This window comes from Notechis scutatus, chromosome 2 (genome assembly GCF_049901735.1).
Source record: "Notechis scutatus isolate UNSWTSFEM ecotype Mainland chromosome 2, rNotScu1.2, whole genome shotgun sequence".
Taxonomy (NCBI): Eukaryota; Metazoa; Chordata; class Lepidosauria; order Squamata; family Elapidae; genus Notechis; species Notechis scutatus.
The window spans coordinates 57,352,948-57,371,049 of NC_142010.1; the positions used below are offsets into that span (position 1 = coordinate 57,352,948).

The following is an 18,102-nucleotide window of genomic DNA, read 5'->3' on the forward strand; positions in this document are numbered from 1 at the left end:
TCAGTGCAAGCTCTGTCTTTATATGCTTTTTTATAACATAGTCAGCAAATATGTAAGGAATTTGTGTCACATGTCACAGTGCACATTCTGCCATTTTACTTCCCTTACAGACATCTTTTAGAGTGCCACAATTGTGTATGTGAGATATGTTCATGCTGGGAAGCATGAGTTTGAAACTGAATTCAAAGCATTGCATAGTGAATCTTCACACATTAAACATTTGTTGAATGTCATGTATTCTTTGCTGTATTCATGAAAGTTTCAGTAGAGAATTGGAGTCCCAGATTGTTGGTAGAAAAATTCTAATGCCTTGTAAAGGTGGGATCAGATCATTGATAGAGAATGCTTAAAATTCTACTCACAGTATTGCATGGCCAACCTATTTTTATATTTAAAAAGATTCATACTAGCATTCAAAAATGCAGACTGTAATGCAAAACTGGCTGGTAGATACTGATACTTAAATTGCATTTTAATACTATTAATCTGAACATGACAACTTTCTCTTTCTAGAAGGCATTACTAGGGAAAATTGCATGTGTGCTGTACTTGGCCCTATAATATTTTCCCCACAAATTTAAAGGCTGTTTAGTGGGAAGATACTTATATATTTGCCCAATGTAGAGCAATTGAATTGATTTTGGAGTTGTTGGCAATTTCTTGCTTCTATAATCCACCTAGTTAACGTTATTAAAGAAATCCAGACAAGCTCATCTATGAAGATATTAATAACTTTGATTCTTATTTCTGCTATTTAAATAAAGGTTCACAAAATATAAACATTGGTGACATGGCATTTTTAAATTAGAATTTACTTCATGGATAATAAAATATTAAGTATAAAAATCATATCAAATTGCTATACCATTTGACTCTTTTCAGAGTATTTGATTTGCAATATGATTACATGCCAAAGACTTCTTTTGTTGTTGTTAAGGCATACCATAGTTATCACTGGGATTTGGAGAATTGCTTATTAGAATACTCTACAATCAAATTCCATTAGTGCAGTTTTAATATAATTACATTAACCATTATTTGGTGGTGATTTTTAATTAGTGATTTCCATTTCAGTATTCATTTAAGGATGCTGGGATATCTTTACTCATCTGAGGATAATGCTATCTTAACCATCTCTTTCCTAATCCATTAGGAAAGAGTTGGTTAAGATAGTGAGGAGAAGAAAATATTTGACGAGCAGAAAAAGGCCAAGCAATTATTATATGAAGGTCATCATATGACACAATATCCAAGTTATTAGGCTGTCTTCATTTTCAGGTTGTGCTTTAATTAGTGCTGGAAAATTCTCTTTCTCTCTTCCCCCACCTTATTTTAATTGGATAGATAATCTACTTTGAATATTTTTGATGAAATATCATCAGTTGATGTGAGTTTCATCTGATTATTTGATTATTAGGGAGTGGAAGGGAAGGTGTGAAGAACTTTCTGTATTTCATGGTCAATGGTTTCTCAGGGAATATCCTTTCTTTTAGAATACTTTCTTTGTTACATTCCAGTAAGAGCAATATTAACAATAACAACATTTTCTGAGTTAATTATGCCGTCTACTACTTTTTTGTTTATTGTAAAATAATCTAGGAAGAACCATATCAGATCAGTTCAAGAAAGTTTTTGTACTTTATCCTAGTTTAATGCCCACTAGTTATCACTGAAAAACTTCAAGAAGGATATGAAGGGAATATCTTCTTGTTCTTTGTCAATTATTCAGAGCTATTCAGTCTACTTATTTTTGTAGTATAATGAAGAACCATGTGCATCAACTTGTTGACCATGAATCGATCAACATTTAGCTAATCAGCTTCATTGAAGGGTGTTATACACAAATCTCTTGGCTTCAACAATCTGAACCTCAACAAAATTCACCTAAAAGCTAGAGATCAGTTAAATTAAAAAAGTATCCAGTTGTTTAGCCAGCTAATGTTGGTCCTATACAAAAAGAAGTATTATGGAATACTTTTGAAGATGCTCATTATCACAACACTAAGATACACAATTAACTTTCTTCTCTGTATCATGATCCTGCGATCTAGTATATAATGTGGTGTATAATCTAAAATAGAGAATCTGAGCAGATGGAAAAGGTGATACTGTAATTTTAAAAATACAAAGTAATTTGTATTTACACCTACCTCACAATAAGTCCTATCTTTTTGTAGAAAAGAATAATATTTTTTTAAATTTAAAAAATTAAACCATCAGTAGACATATGGCTGCAGTAATATGAGCTGATATTGATTAGCTTGGCCATGGTAGCTTTGATACTGACATCAGGTTTGGGTTTATTGATGTTCGCAGCCTCTGTATTCTCTTGGTTGTCATGTGACACCCCATAAACTGTGAATCTTAAATTTGAACCATAGGACACACCCATAACTTTTCTTTAAGTATATTTTTTGTGCAATTCAGTAGATACTTCCCATGTCCTTGCTGTCTTTGTACTTTTACTATATAATATGTTTAAACTGTTAAAACTGAAGTATAACAGTTGTCATTTTGAATATTTTTCTAGCTCTCAGAAGGCTGTTCTGCATGTTGCCTCATTTTGGCCACTGGCACCTTAGTTACTGTGGCAATAAAGCAGCAAGTTGTGAACTAAATCAGTTCCAGTGCAGTTCTCAGCCACAAGGTGGCTGCTTGAAAATCACTTTGTGGTTAAGAAAAGCCTTGGCTTTTATCAAAGTCAACTTCCTTTTTAATCAAGGTCTTGTGAGAATAGCAGAAGAAGTATGTTATTTAATGGATACAGTAGACAAAACAGAAGAGTGTTTTCAAGCAGGAATTTTACAGAATAAGAGCGTGTGTGTAAGAGTCAAAGCTTTTTCAAGGAAAAACATTTGGTTACAACTACAGTATAAAGAAAGTGTACTCTTTCTCTCGCTTGTTTTCTCTTTTGTGACCTTGAAATTAAATGAATGGAATTTTGCATCAGCATTACATCATATTACACATAACACCACATTATGAGTCATTGTGATAAATTACGACCCAGGCTGCATTAGAAGACTCCTGTAACCAAGGACTTATCAAGGTGGCTTTTTATTTGATGTGCCTCTTCATTGCAGGACTTAGGTGATCTGACTTAGTAATCCTATCATGTCGTGTGCTGGGAGCCCTTTACATTTCCTTCAGCACTTGAATTGAAATCTCAGGCATCAAACAGTTGAAGCAAATACAACAAAGAACAATGCAATGTGCAGTTATCAAAGATGAGGTCATAACTTACAATAGGAATACACAGAAGTACCAATTTATTCTAAAGGAGATAAAAAAGTTAAGAGCAATTGAACTACCCTCAGTTTTTAAAATGTTATGTGGCGATGAACAATTTTGGATACTGGTAAATGAGTTATATTGAGGTGGTTTGTTTCTCCATGTAGCTCAGGATTATTCTTACTATTAGTGGCTTTCTAGGACTGAATTTGGATTCTTTACAGCCATGTCTAAAGGCCTGAAGGATTGAACCAGATACTCCTTCTGTGCACGTGTTCTGCCCCAAAGCCACAGTCTTTCCCCTACCTTCTGTGCCAATTTTTTTCTCCAGTAAAGCATAAAATCTAAGAAATGAGATATATATCTATATCTATATTATCTTCCTGACAACTCTTACTTTGAGGAATGTTCCTTCTTTCAACAAATACCTGCCAACTGGTTATTATCTTCAGTTTACGATCTGAGGGTGTTTTGTAAAATAGGTTACATGAATTTAGAAATGGACCCAGGCTTTTATCATCTTTGACCACATTAACTTTAGTAGCAGAAGAATGAATTAATGAGGAGAGAAAAAGAAACCAGAAGATAAATTTAAAGGTTCAATACATGACCAAACTTTCAAGGAATCTCCTCATAGGCTATTCAAATGATCAATGACTTATGCATTTACATGTTGCACTCCTAAATCTGAATAATTTTATTGGTTTCACAGATAGCTAGCCTAGCTTTTTTTTTAAAAAAAAAAATACCAATAAGCCTTTTCTTTCCTGTCATTGCAATATTTCCAATACAACCAGGGCTGTCTACATATCTCTCTGTATGTGAACAACATCAAAATGGCAGATGCGACTGGACAATTGAATGCTCTGTCTTTTAATGGATGTATCATGCCTGTTAAAAAGTGGCTGGACTTTGATCACCCAGTTAACAGCTGCATTTTAATATAATGGTCCTCTGCATGGACACCCTGAATAGTATTAATGATGAGAGTTTTTAAATTATCTTCTTACTCTTCTCGTTAGAGTTTTGTTGTTCTGAATTCCAACACAAATTGCTTGAGAGGGCCATAAGCTGCCATTTTAACCATGGAAAAAAGTAATTGCAAACAAGGAGTGGTTGAACAAAGGACACATGCTAACAAAGCATGTCCTCCATGCTAGAATAGGATCATGGAGATAGCATCACAAAGGGAAACTTCCCTCCCCCACTCTTGATGTGCCAGTGTTAGTCTGGCCTTTAAGTCAGGTATCTTTGAAGAGAGAAAATCTGCTGTACTAGTATGGAAACCAAAAATATGTGCTGTAGCAGTCAGCTATCTCAAGTCATGCCAGCAGAAAAAGCTTTAAATGCCTTCATATGTTTGGAACGTTTGAAAATTGCCATAGACTCCAGGAAGTCTAGAAGAACATCCTCCTATTGAATAATTAAAAAAATGATGGAGGTTGCTCAGATACCTCTGGAATCAAGTGATATTATGGTATCAGCCACAAAGCCACCTAGGCCTTGAAGCTCAGGTGTTAATCATGCCATTTAAAAGCCATTTTCTGACTTTGCTGTTGTTTAACATTGCTGATCTTTGCTTTAAAGCCTTCAAGTTTTTGGCCACTATCCAACAGAGCGAGGTGTTTGTGTGTGGGAGAACTGCTTGTGCAGCTAGATGTTGATCTGAAATCTTCCATGCAGCCTTTTGTATTGCTGAAGACACAAGCCAAAGGTTGAAGGTGCTCTTCGATGTAGTATACCGTAGCTATTACTCTACTATGCATATATCTTTCTGACCTTTGTGATTATAAAAGATGCTACACAAAGAAGGAATTCTAATGTTATGTTTTTATGAAACAATCTAAATCTTACATGTATCCTTACTTCCAATCAGTTTTATTTAAAAGTTAATCCAATTGATTACAGCAGAATTCGTTTCTAAGTGTGTTTTGAGGAGGCATCTTTATGATGCAGCGGTGGCAATCTAGGTCCACAAAATAACTGTTGATCCTATGATGCCCTTATAACATATCTTCAGACCCTGTCATTATGCTACTGAGGCTTCATGGTCTTGTTTGCTGCCAGAATTGGCACCAGAGTATATATCGAGAGCTGGAACACTTTTTCTTGGCTGTTATAAATTCATGTTGAGAAATTTGAGGATAAAGAGTTATATAACCTTTTAAATTAATTTTTCATTTTCTTATATAACAACCTCTTTCATTATTGTGTCCTGCAGTTGGAAAGAATATAGATTATAATACATGTACATATTACAAAGGGCAGCAAAGTTTGCCATTTGTTTTTTCTGACTTTTAGCAATAGCAACAGCACTTAGACTTATATACTGCTTTTATAGCCCCATCAAAGCAGTTTACAGAGTCAGCATATTGCCCCCAATAATCTGAGTCCTCATTTTACAGACCTTAGAAGGCTGGAAGGCTAAGTCAATCTTGAGCCGGTCCTGGTAGTCAGCAGAATTAGCTTGCAATATTGCATTCTAACCACTGTGCCACCAAGTACCACCTGTTACTACATCTTATGCCTCTAATTAACTTCCATTAGAATTTTGTTTCACTAGCTTATCTATTTTGATCAAAAATTAATTCAAAACATTTGACTCTTCTTGACTTTTCTTTTCATTTGATAATAATGGTGAAATGGCAGGCAACAATTCCTGTCAAATTTTATTCCTTTTTAGTTGCCATGATCAAAAGTGAGGATTCAAAGTGCAGCAAGATAGTAAGTGAAGTAATAAGTAAGTGAGGATTCAACGGCAGCAAGATAGATTAGCATTGGTGTGTTCGAAGATAAGATTGGGGAAACTTAGTTTTAATTGCAGAAAGCAAGTTAAAGTTTAAAGCCTAGTTAATAAAAGTGTTACCTTTGAAAACTTCCTAGAAAAGTTGCTATATAAGTATTGTATAGAGTTCTATATATTCACAGATACAAACATACATACATTCCTAGAATCTGAATGTTTCTTTTGGAATGAAATGAGACCAAACTCCTACTTAAAATATTTACCAGTAACTTCCAGTTTCCACTTTATAGATAAAAAATATAATTTTATTTGTTCTGTTTGATTTGATTTGTCAAATTGATACAGATAAACAACTTAGAGGAATAGCAAAAAAATCTCACAATAAATTGTCAACTTATTCCCAGTGACTTTTGCCTCCATCATCCCTTTGGAAAAGTGACTGTAGATGGAGCAGAGTCTAGTTTTGGGGATCCTTGTTGCCCTCTGAGCTTGGTTTCTTTCTTGCCAAAATTTCATTGCCCAACTACATGGCATCATCAGCTCTAGAAGGAAGTTCGTTTGCTCCATGTTTATAGACAACTGGTTTGCCCTGTCACTGTTGGTGGCAGTGTTTTTGTTAGTTCCTCAATTCAGCTATTTACTGTTTGTTTGTCTGAGTAGGTAATTCCTTGCTGGGCTATTGTGGGTCCTTGAATCATAGAATCATAGAGTTAGAAGGGATCTTGGAAGTCTTGGAAGGCTCAAGGCAGGAGTCCTTATTCCATCCAGAACAAATGGTTGTCCGGTTGTTTCTTGAAAGCCTCCTACAATGGAGTAACCACAACTTTCGGAGGCAAGCTATTCCACTGATTAATTATTCTCACTGTCAGCAAATTCCTCCTTATTTTGAGATTGGATCTCTTCCTCCGATGAGCTTTTGCTCATTGCATCTTGACCTGCCCTCAGGTGCTATGGAAAATAAATTGATGCCCTCTTCCCTATGACAGCCCTTCAAGTATTTTAAGATTCCTATCTTGTCTCCTCTAAGCTTTCCTTTTGTTAGGATAAACACACCTAGTTCTCTCAGCCATTCATCATACAATTTACATTCCAAATTTGTTATCATCTTTGTTGTTCTTCTTTGCACCTTGTTAGAAATCTGGAAAGCCTCATAAAGTAGCTTGGAGCATGTAAGAAAGCTATGACAAAGAAAGAAAAAAATGGAAAAAGAAAGGTGTTAATCTGAGTGTTTACCTGGTTAATCTGGATATTTATCTGGTATTTATCTAGGTATAGATTGCTGGAGAGGATGTATTTCTGATCTTTTTGTTTTCTTCTTAGTTTTTTATTGTTTCTTTTGAGTAATGTGTAATTGTGTATAAAGCAATAACACACAATTGTGTTATTGCTTTACACACAATGAATCAGAAAACAATTCCCTAATCAAGGAATTACCAAGGAGAAAAATATCCATTCATCAACATTGGTAGGATAAGCTACTATATATACAGAATATAAACACTTAAACAGGGAATGAACTTCACATTCACTAGTTCTGTTTATGTTACTTAGTCAGATACAAAACCATCTGTAAGCAAGCAATTAGCTCAGAGAGAATTAAGGACTCCACTTTCTCAATTGTTATATTCTTTAATATAGTTTTGCCTCCAAATCAGCATAAACTGACTTGTTAGTGCTGGAGAAGACAACAAATAGATAAACCTCATTTATGCCTCATTTAATGCTCTCCTCCGTTCAGTAGGGATGGAGAATTCCTAGAATTTAAGGCAGAACTTCTGGATCAGCACAGAAAAGACAGAACTTGTGATGGGACTACTTTGAGATGGCAAGATTTCCCAGGGATTTCTTTGCCTATACTACAAAAAAAATCTAAGCAGAAGAAAAAAGTAATGTAAACAAATGCCTACTTCTTCACATGTGTGAACCATAACAGACCATCCTTTAAAGTACAAATGTCAAGTGACTGGGATTAAAACAGACTGGCATAGCAGGGTAGACAGTATACTGATCTCTTTCTCAGGCTCTTTTCTCCTCTTCTTCTTGAAGCAGATGATGATCAAAGACACGAAGCTGGGCAAATATTGGATTACAAGATATTAACACAAATAACAAATTAAATGGATAAGAATTTGGTATTTGACATCCAGATATTCATTCTGGTGGAATCTTTGCACATTGGCATCTTATGTAACTCATATACCCAAATAATCATACATTAATTTCTGCAGGACTTGGTACTTCCCACTCCACTATAGTGTGGGGTGGGCAAAGGGATTCATTATTGCTTTCTCCCACTCTGCAACAGACCATTTTGGTGATGCTTAGTATGAAAAGCCATACACACATTCTTCTGTAATTCTGCAGCTTTCTTACAAGTGGCATGTTTGTTTCTTGTCATTTGCAAGAATGGTGCTTTGGAAAATAAATTGGCCCACTTCTCTTTGTTGTAGTCCCTCAAATATTGGAGCACTACTATCATGTCATTCCTAATCTTTCTTTTTTCTAGACTAGCTATATCGAGTTCCTGCAATTGTTCTTTATATGTTTTAATCTCCAGCTTTTAATGGAACCTTGTGATACCCCACTGCTTACTTCCCACCATGTATATATAATACTTTCAAGAACTACTTATTGAATATGGTTTGTTAGCCAGTTACAAATCCATTTGGTGATGATGCTGTTTATAAGGATAATTTAAATTTGACTCTAGTCATTTTCTGAATGAAGTCATTTTTCAGATATCTTGTATTTGATCAACACCCTAAAATTATGTTGGTCTGAAACAGGAGTACTTTTCTGGTTTTCAGTTCAAAAGATTTTCTGCCAGTTTTCTCCATTCTTCCAGTCCAATCTTTTAAATACCCAATTAATGCAGTTTTTCAGCAAAAAAGAGTGTCCAGCTAGTAATAAATGTAGTTATTGCCCTTTTTCTAATGCAGCAAGTCATATTTGGCATTTTGTTAATATTGTCATCTTTACCATACATTCTTCCATTATGGGTATTTCAGAGTCTTTCCATTTTTATGCACAGCATAATCTTGCAGCAGTCATTTTATGTAGAAAGCAATATTCCATCATTCTTTTCTAGTTATCTATCCATTACTGTAGTCCCAACAAGAAGAGTTCTGGTTTCAATTATTCAATTATTCAAATTATTTTGAATATTCAAAATAATGTAAAAATTATTTGTATCACTGCATGAATTTGAACTCAAAATTTTCTGACATTTTTGCAAGTTCACTAGGCATAATAAAACAATCCTCTATGTTTTCCACATTTTCAGTATAAATTCAAAGTACTGTTATACATTCTAGATAATTTTTCTGGAGTCATCTATCAAAGATACATTATTTTTACAAACATTCTCTTTTATATTATAATGTAAAATTCAGTCCATTCAGTCAGACATTTTCTCATTTTATGATATTCTTTTACTTCTTCTGTATGAAATTTAAACAAAAATATATACATTTTAGCAATTACATTTTCTTGGTATGTAATTCAATTTCAAATTCTGTCTTGTGCTGTTTAATTCCAAATATCCTGTTGTCTATCTTAAATCTTTCTCTTAACTGTGCACACGAAAGCCATGAAAACTAAATCCCTCTGAAGTCAATTGACCTCCTAATTGCATCTCATATTCTCCATACTCTTGTTTAACAATTCTCAATAGATTAACTACCGTCTTTGCCTGCTGTTTCTTTTCTATAAAATGCCTCTTGTGCTGAGATCCATGCAGTCTTCTTCAAATACAATCTGGGTTTATATCAATTTCATATTCTCAATATGGTATTTCTAAGCATAGCAATTTTAAACAACCATATGAAACTTAACTTTATTGTACCATAGAAAGTCATGCCATCCAAACCTCAGGCTGTGCTCATCTAGTTCTCCAATTCTTTTATTTGTCAGCAGTAACCACTCCTTCATCCAAATCAAGTAGCAGACTGCAAAATACAATTTCAAGTCAGGCAGTTGCAATCCTTGTTATTCTTTTGCATCTTGGAGGATTTTATATTTACCCATTTGTTTCTTCCCTTGCCATACAAACCTAAATAAATCTTTCTGTCATTCAATGATGTCTCAGTTGCTAAAATAGCTGTATTGTTCAAAGCAAAACCACGATTCTCCATAATACTTTTATCTTTTACACAGATATTCTCCACACCAATGACACTTGTAATTTCTCTCATCCTTCTTAATATCCTTCCTAATTTCCTTCCATGACTTAACATAATTTATATTTGTCATAGCAATACCAAAGTATTTCTTTTTTTTCTCAATCTTAAAACTTTTTTACTCTTCCATCTTCATGGTTTTTTGGTTATTATCTTCATTTTCTCATTATTAATTTTAAATCCAGCTAATGCACCAAAATCCTTTAATCTTTCCATTAATCATTCCCTTTCTTTAAAAGTTTTTTTTCCATAATTATCAGCAAAAACTCATAATTTATATTTCCTTTTTAACCCTCATTCAATGTCTTTCTTAATTTTACAATCAGACTAACAACATTAGGATCTTAGAATCCTTACAGATAGTAAAGTGTAGCAGGTCATGAGATGTTGCATAGCCTCTTGTCTTCAGGGACACAGTCTTAGCTCATAGAGTACTTTTTGGTATTGGCCCACCAGAACGGCTGTGGGCAGAAGGTGAAATGCCCTTAAAAAGCTGTCAGAGATAGCAGTATTAAGATGGCTAAAAAGCTGACAGAGGTAGCAATATCTTGGTGATTTTGGCTTTGGGTCAGGGTGCAGTTTTGTATTCCAGGAGAGGGAGTTGAAAATATCACAGAAAAGATTAACACATTTAAGAAGCTGCCATTTCAGATACCTCAAACAATACATTTCTTACTGAGAACAGGATTGTCTTTGTTAGCCAGAATAGAATGGAATGGAATGGAATGGAATAGAATAGAATAGAATAGAATAGAATAGAATAGAAGAGTTGGAAGGGACCTTGGAGGTCTTCTAGTCCAACCCCCTGCTTAGGCAGGAAATCCTACACCACTTTAGACAAATGGTTATCTAATCTTTTCTTAAAAACTTCCAGTGTTGGAGCATTTACAACTTCTGGAGGCAACTTCTGAAGGCATGGGACTTGCTCCAGTTCCAAGTAAAAAGAGGAAGCTTTGATCTGGCTTTGAATGAACAGAATTGGGACCACTGGAAGACTCATTGTCTGAGCAGTGTGGAGAGGTAAATACATCTAGAGAATGTGCAGAGGGAGGAAAAGCAGATGGGAGAAGGAATAAAGCTGGGTGGAATATTTTAAGAACCACTTCTGAAGTTCAGAAGAAGTTCTCTAGGGAACATTAGTTGATTTAGGAATGAGCTTCAAATGAAAATACTTGTATACACTGTGAGAACTAGAATTCACTTTTCTGAACCTAACAGAATCTTACGCTATTAAGGAGTTCCCATATAGCAAATATTATATAATTATGGCCAAGTTTCAATGAAGTTAAAAGCAGTTATTTTCCTTTTAGAAAAAAATCACAATTTAAACTCTGAAATCTCTTAATCTACCTAAATCTAAATTAGAGAGGTCTCTTGACAGCAGGGCACCTCTACAATAACTTCAATTTTCATAGAAATTGTGCGCTAAGAAACAGAGGCTAATTTATCGTGTTTAAACACATTTTAGAATCAACAAGTACAGGAACTTTCTGGTTTAATTACATGGAGCTTAGCTCTAAAACCACTGCTACTGTTTTTTCAGAAACTGGGCAAAAGATTCCACTCAGAAGCATTTAAAATATCTGAACATTTAATTCCATTCTATAAAAAAAGTTAAAAGGTTATAGTGACATGTGGAGTTTTAAAGGTATGCATTGCTTTCACGAAGCTTTGAGTCAAGTATCTTTTTGAAATGCTTCAAGGAAGATGCTTCTCTTCAGTTCACCTATGATACTGAGGCAACAAACACATATAAGTATTCCTTGATGTATGACCTTTCATTTAGTGACACATTGGCACTATAAAAATTGACTTACAATCAGTTCTCACATCTACAACCATTGCAGTATCACCCCGCTCAGATGATCAGAATTCAGGCACTTGGCAATTGGCATGTGTTTACAACAATTGCAATATCCCGGAGTTGTGTGATCTCCATCTTCCCAACCGGCTTCCAACAAACAAAGTCAACAGGGAAGCCAGATTCTCTTAATGACTATATGGTCCAACTGCAGTAATTTGGTTAACAACTGTGGCAAACTAGGTTGTAAAACCAAGTGCAACTTACTTAACAACTGCCTTGCTTAGCAAGGAAAATTCTGGTTTCAATCGTGATTGTAATTGAAAGGTTACCTGTAACCAGTATAGCTCAACTCTTGTCACAATTTTTTGGGAACACCGAATACCATAATAATATACTGAGACTGAGAAGCTAGTTAAAGTAGAGCACCTCACAAAAGTAGTAAAAGCACTTTAAGTTCCACATTCATTAGAGACATTGGAAAAGGGGCAACTCACATTAGATTTGGATCCTGGATCAAGAAAAATCTCTGATTTTTCCTAAGTTAAACTTTACTATTTCGCGAGAGAACAAACTTGTGCCCGACCCAAATCTTATTGTCAGTGCATATCCCTACCAGCGATATACATTCATCTGTGTCTAAAATGTATCTATCAAAACTCTCGGAAAAAAGGAAAGGAAAGTTTACTTCAAAGTTGAGGTTGGGAGTAGTGAAATTGGGAGGAAGTATCAGAAAGATTTAGACAGGACTTGTTCCAGCTGGCATCAATATACAATCCGGAGAATAGCAAGCTCAACATATGTCACGAGACTTTTCAGCTACTGATCCTCTGCAGCAGCTTACTCAGCTCTTTCAAATGGAGCTGTTGATTCCCTCTGCAGTCATGTCTCCGTCTATCCATGGGCTGAATTGGAACTTGGACACTGTAAAAGTGTAGCCTACTTTCATCAATGCCACAAGCTTAATCACAGTACAGAACTATGAGATTTTAAAATGAGTGCAGATTAGGTTATTGTCCTTGTCCCCTTTTGGGTATGTGTGAAGGGAAAGGCGAAGGATGTAGCAAAGCCTAAAGCATAATTTATAACATTACAATTTGATTAGAATAATGTGCACTATGGTGTACATAAAGAAAATCATAATCCTTGGAACAGCAGCATTAAATGGTTGCGCTCCCAGTCTAAAATCCTTTTTACATCTCAAGGTATGTTTTGTGCTTCTGAGCATGCAACTTATTCAATGGACGGTAAACTGGAAATCTTATTTAAGTGTTCTTATTTAAATTACCTATAGATACTAGACTAGACTCTATGTGTAGGATTTTCTTGTGATAGATCCTACTTTAGCCTTCCTACAATGCTCTGTTTTCAGGCTGTATTTCAAAAATGATTTGGAAGGGCCTTAGAATTTTGAATTTCTCTCTACTATTCTTTAAGGGAGTCAGGTCTTTTAAAACTTCCTAACGATAGGGCTGCCTGCATGTGTAATTCAGGCATATTTTTGTTTCTTGCCAAAACCTTGGAAACTTATTTATTTTGTTATAAATGATACATAAAATGATTGTGATAGGTAAGAAATTGGACCAGGTATGACCCCATAGCAAATCAACCGGTAAATCGGCATGTAAAAGAGCAGTGAAGTTTAGCACAATGTAATTTTGGAACGTCATGAAAATTAGAAAATAGAAAATAAAGGATGAAAATAAATGTAGAAACTAAGGATAATGGCACTTCTAGGTATAAAATGAAGATATATATTCAAACTTTGTTTCCATGCAACTTTCACTGTGTTCTGTTCAGTATTATTGAAGAGAACAACTGGACATATACACTATTGATTATTCTTAGGAAAGAGAAAAACTGATTAACTTGGAATTGTAAAAAAAACCCTCTGAAACATTCTATTCCACCTCTGGAACATACTGAAACTCTTCTGGTCTATGTGTTTCAAAGTGCTTTGGTGGCTTCCAGGAAAACATCTTCTGGATTAGAAGCAGTTTGAGACGTCTTGAAGATAGGAACAAACTAAGCCTGGAACACCTCAACTCACTTCCACTTTAGGGGATTTACTTCAAACATTGCTGAGACATTCTCAAAATGCCTTGATCTAAAAGAGGTTGGGATGGTTTGGAGGAAGGGTATGAATGGAATATTTTAAAGTTCTCCAGAACATTTAATTTCTAAATTGTGGAGCTTTTCACTACCTTATTTGTTCTGTTTTATTGTTATTTTTGTTTGTTTGCAAAAATAAAGAATATTTCTTGGCATTTAGCCATTTGATCTGAATTGAAAGTCAATGTACTGTAATGGCTCACTTGGGCTAGGAAAATTCAGATTCAAGTCCCCTGATATTTGACTTTGGACCAATCAGTTTCACTCAGCCCAACTTATCTCAAAGTTGTTTTATGTACTATATATATATACACACACACACATTGCAGAAAGAGAAAGGAAACATGGCATATATTTAGATTTCTTCTCAAATTTCTAATATTTTTGTAAGAAAAAGTATTGTTTGATTGCTTCTATATTTCTATCTGTACTTCACTTTTGATGATAGTGACAGTTTTGAATATCTCAGCTAGCACATATTTTTGGGCGGGATGCAATGGTTCTCCTACTGCAAAATGGAATATCTATCTTTCTGTACGATCATTTGCTATGGTTAGGTTTGTCCAATATATTTTCATACTCAATTTATTTCTTATTTATTAGACTTGGTGAAAATAATATATTTTTAATGAATAAGTAGGTTAACTTTATATTTCAAAACTTGGAACAAATTCTATAAAAAAATATCTCAGAGTTACAATCCTTTTTTTGAACAGAACAATTTGCAAGGAGTTAAAATACAATTGAGCTAAATTTGCAATACTTCACAATCTGATAACACAAACCATAACACAACTGCTAGTATAGCGTGTCTGTTCTGGTTTTTTGAAACATGTTTATTTTCATCATTGAAAGCATCGTGTAGGTGGTGTAAAAACAGAAGTGTGGGTAATTGTACTGGATTGTGAGTTCTTAAATAACTTAATTCTGCCTTCAAACCTTTCTTCCTTCTTTGTTTCAAACATCATATCTTCTTTTCTTTTCACTCCAGATCCTTGAAGAGAACATGAAGTTGGAATGTAAGTGCCATGGAGTGTCAGGATCATGCACTACTAAAACATGCTGGACAACTCTTCCTCAATTCAGGGAGCTGGGCTACATCCTTAAGGACAAATACAATGAAGCTGTTCAGGTTGAACCTGTGCGGGCAAGTCGTAATAAGCGTCCCACTTTTCTGAAGATAAAGAAACCACTCTCCTATCGTAAACCGATGGATACAGACTTAGTCTACATAGAGAAATCACCCAACTACTGTGAAGAGGATCCTATGACTGGCAGTGTGGGTACGCAGGGCAGAATGTGCAACAAAACAGCCCAGCAGACCAATGGCTGTGACCTGATGTGTTGTGGACGAGGTTATAATACTCATCAATATTCCAGAGTCTGGCAGTGCAACTGCAAATTTCACTGGTGCTGTTATGTCAAATGTAACACATGCAGTGAACGAACAGAAGTCTACACCTGTAAATGAAAGTGTGGCTTTGGCAGGGCAACCTAAAGCCTTGGAGTACACACCTCTTTTTGCACATAAGCTCAGTGTATCTAAATAATACTGTAGCAAAGGCCCAAATGGTTTCCAAAAGAAAATCCAGTAAAATAATCCCATTTCCCCTCCTCCCTTTTTAACAGTGTTTATGTGGATATTGGTCAAAGACTTTTGGGAATAGCCCAAAAACTACACCCAGGTATTTTAAAAGGAACCCAGAAACAAGCTATTTGCCTAATGCAAAACTTTAGCTAACATAAATTATACAAAAATAAAATAAATTGGAGAAATACTCAAATAATCTGGGCCATCCAAACATTACGGACTGCCTTAAAATTCTGGGAAAAGTTGAATTTCCTTGGAGGAGGCATTCATGAGGCCAGATGAAAGGGATCAAAAGACCATGCAACATGCCTAAAGTGTGATCTGAGAAAAAAAACCTCATATTTTAAGAGGGGCTTTGTCCACAATTGGGCGACAACGCACCTGTGTGAATTTCCATTGAAAGAGTGTGGGTTATGCAGTTGTAGGGATTTCTACATTTGTGAAAAACTTCTGTTGGTTGTTCCTTGTTGGTTGTTCCTTGTATTCCCATTCTTCAGCCTGTGCTAATGCAAGTAGACCAATGGGTGCTTCCCATATAAACACTGGTTTAGCTGCTTTTCTGCTCTGCTGCTGATTTTAACACAGTGTGTTGGGAAATCTCGGCATAATAATTATAGCAATATTTAATCACTTTTGCAGATAAAACTAATATTAATTTATTTAATTAAAAACCCTCTACCACCATTTTTTGGAAGCATTCTGCAATTAAAGTTTAGCCTGCTTTTTTGTGGAATCATTTTTGTAGATTCAGTAGAGGGGAAAACCCTTGAGGTGTATATATTATTGTTTACTTAGGTATTTCTACTAGTTGCAAATGCAGGATAGTTTCTGCAGGTATTAAGTACAAAAGCAGGCATCTTTTATAATTTTTGGGCTGTATGCTGCTAGTTGTCTGGAATCTCAAATTGCTATTCATTCCTCTATATATCACAGTACACAATTTTTCCAATTTTTTTAAAAAGATCATTTCAAAAATCCAGTTGGAAATAGTACATGATCTATCAATGCAAAATGCCAGACAAGTTTCCACCTTTGGAAAATGAACCATGGGATAAAAGAATATATTTTGTAAGAGACTATTTTTATATGAATATTTTATTTATACTATATCTGCTTGTAAAATTCTGTAACCTGTAATTTTTCTCAAAACAGGCAAAGCATTTGTAATTCATAGGCTATTTAACAATTAAGGCCAATTACTTCGTTGACATAAAAAGTAACAAGGTGGTGTATATACAAAATACAAAATGAATTTTCTCTCCGGATGTATGTACAAAGTGGCTCTTTTCCTATAGTTCAATTTGCAGAATATGCAGAACAAGAACAGAGTATGTAGCATCAGTTTTGTCACAAGGCTTGAATTGATGGTTGGAATTAACTGGATGCTCCTTTATCCCATTCAAAGAGAGAGAGAGAGAGAGAGAGAGAAAGAGAAAAAAATCTGAATTAGCTTCCCAGATGCGTCAGTCATTAAACTGTGGCATTATGACTAGCAAATGTGCTGTGTGTGCTGTCAGTTAAACCTCTATATTGTGCTACTGTCAAATTTGATTTTATCAGGGTAAGACTGTGGGTGATGACTATAAAAACTAGCATGACACACATCATCTGATTCTCATAGATAAGGCAAAAAGGGTTTTGTCCAACTGGTTTTTGGCATTTCCCTTACTCTTCCATTCCCTGCCTCCCAAATATTCTCAAGTCATATTTAAAAAAAGCTTTCAATTACCCATCTATTTCTCCCACCCACTTGCTTCTTTTGTAGTGTTTGGTTTTTACACTTCGGCATTTCCTTTCTTATCCCTAAGATTTTCTAGTGCAATTATGCTCAATTAAATAGTTTGCTTTTGTGGCATCATTGTGATCATTCTGCCAGGATCCATTAGCATTTGATCCCCAAGTTTATAATTTATTAGTAATTCTGGCTCTCTGCAAACTGATACCATGTTATCACCACACAGGAGACAAACTAGATGTTTTGGTCTTTTTCTTTTTCTTTTGGGTATTTAACAGCAGGTTGCACAAGAAACACATCAAAGGAAATTTTTTTTAAAAAGAGAGAGAATCTGTTCCATATATTTGCAGTATGTTTTACACAGTGATATGAAGTATTCTGCTAATGTACTTTTGTGAGGGAAAAACAAGAACATTGGGGACACGCTTCTAATTTTAGGGACTTAAAGAATAGAGCTTAAGATGACATCTGTGTTTGTACCTGGATGGACTGTTCATTTCCCTTTCTGGAAGGAAATTTTCTTAACTTCTTAAACTATGTAAAATGCCATTCTGCTAAACTCTCTCATTTTCCTGAACATTGCTTTCCAAAAACAGCCCAGGTAAGGCTCTTTATATCCCAGGCTGATTTTGATATACTGTTATATTGAAAAGTAAAGATTTTAGAACTGAGGTAAAATTTTAAAAGGAATTGCATACAAATAGTTGT

General features: G+C 34.9%; 1 protein-coding gene across 1 annotated transcript in view; it reads left to right on the forward strand.

The window, feature by feature from the left end:
• The window catches only part of WNT7A (Wnt family member 7A), a 44,531-nt gene extending 26,688 nt beyond the window's left edge, over positions 1-17,843 (forward strand). The window contains exon 4 of the mRNA XM_026676689.2: positions 15,060-17,843. Coding sequence (XP_026532474.1) covers positions 15,060-15,539 — 480 coding nt within the window. The 3' untranslated portion in view covers positions 15,540-17,843. The remainder of the gene's footprint in view (positions 1-15,059) is intronic.
• The last annotated feature ends 259 nt before the right edge of the window (positions 17,844-18,102 follow it).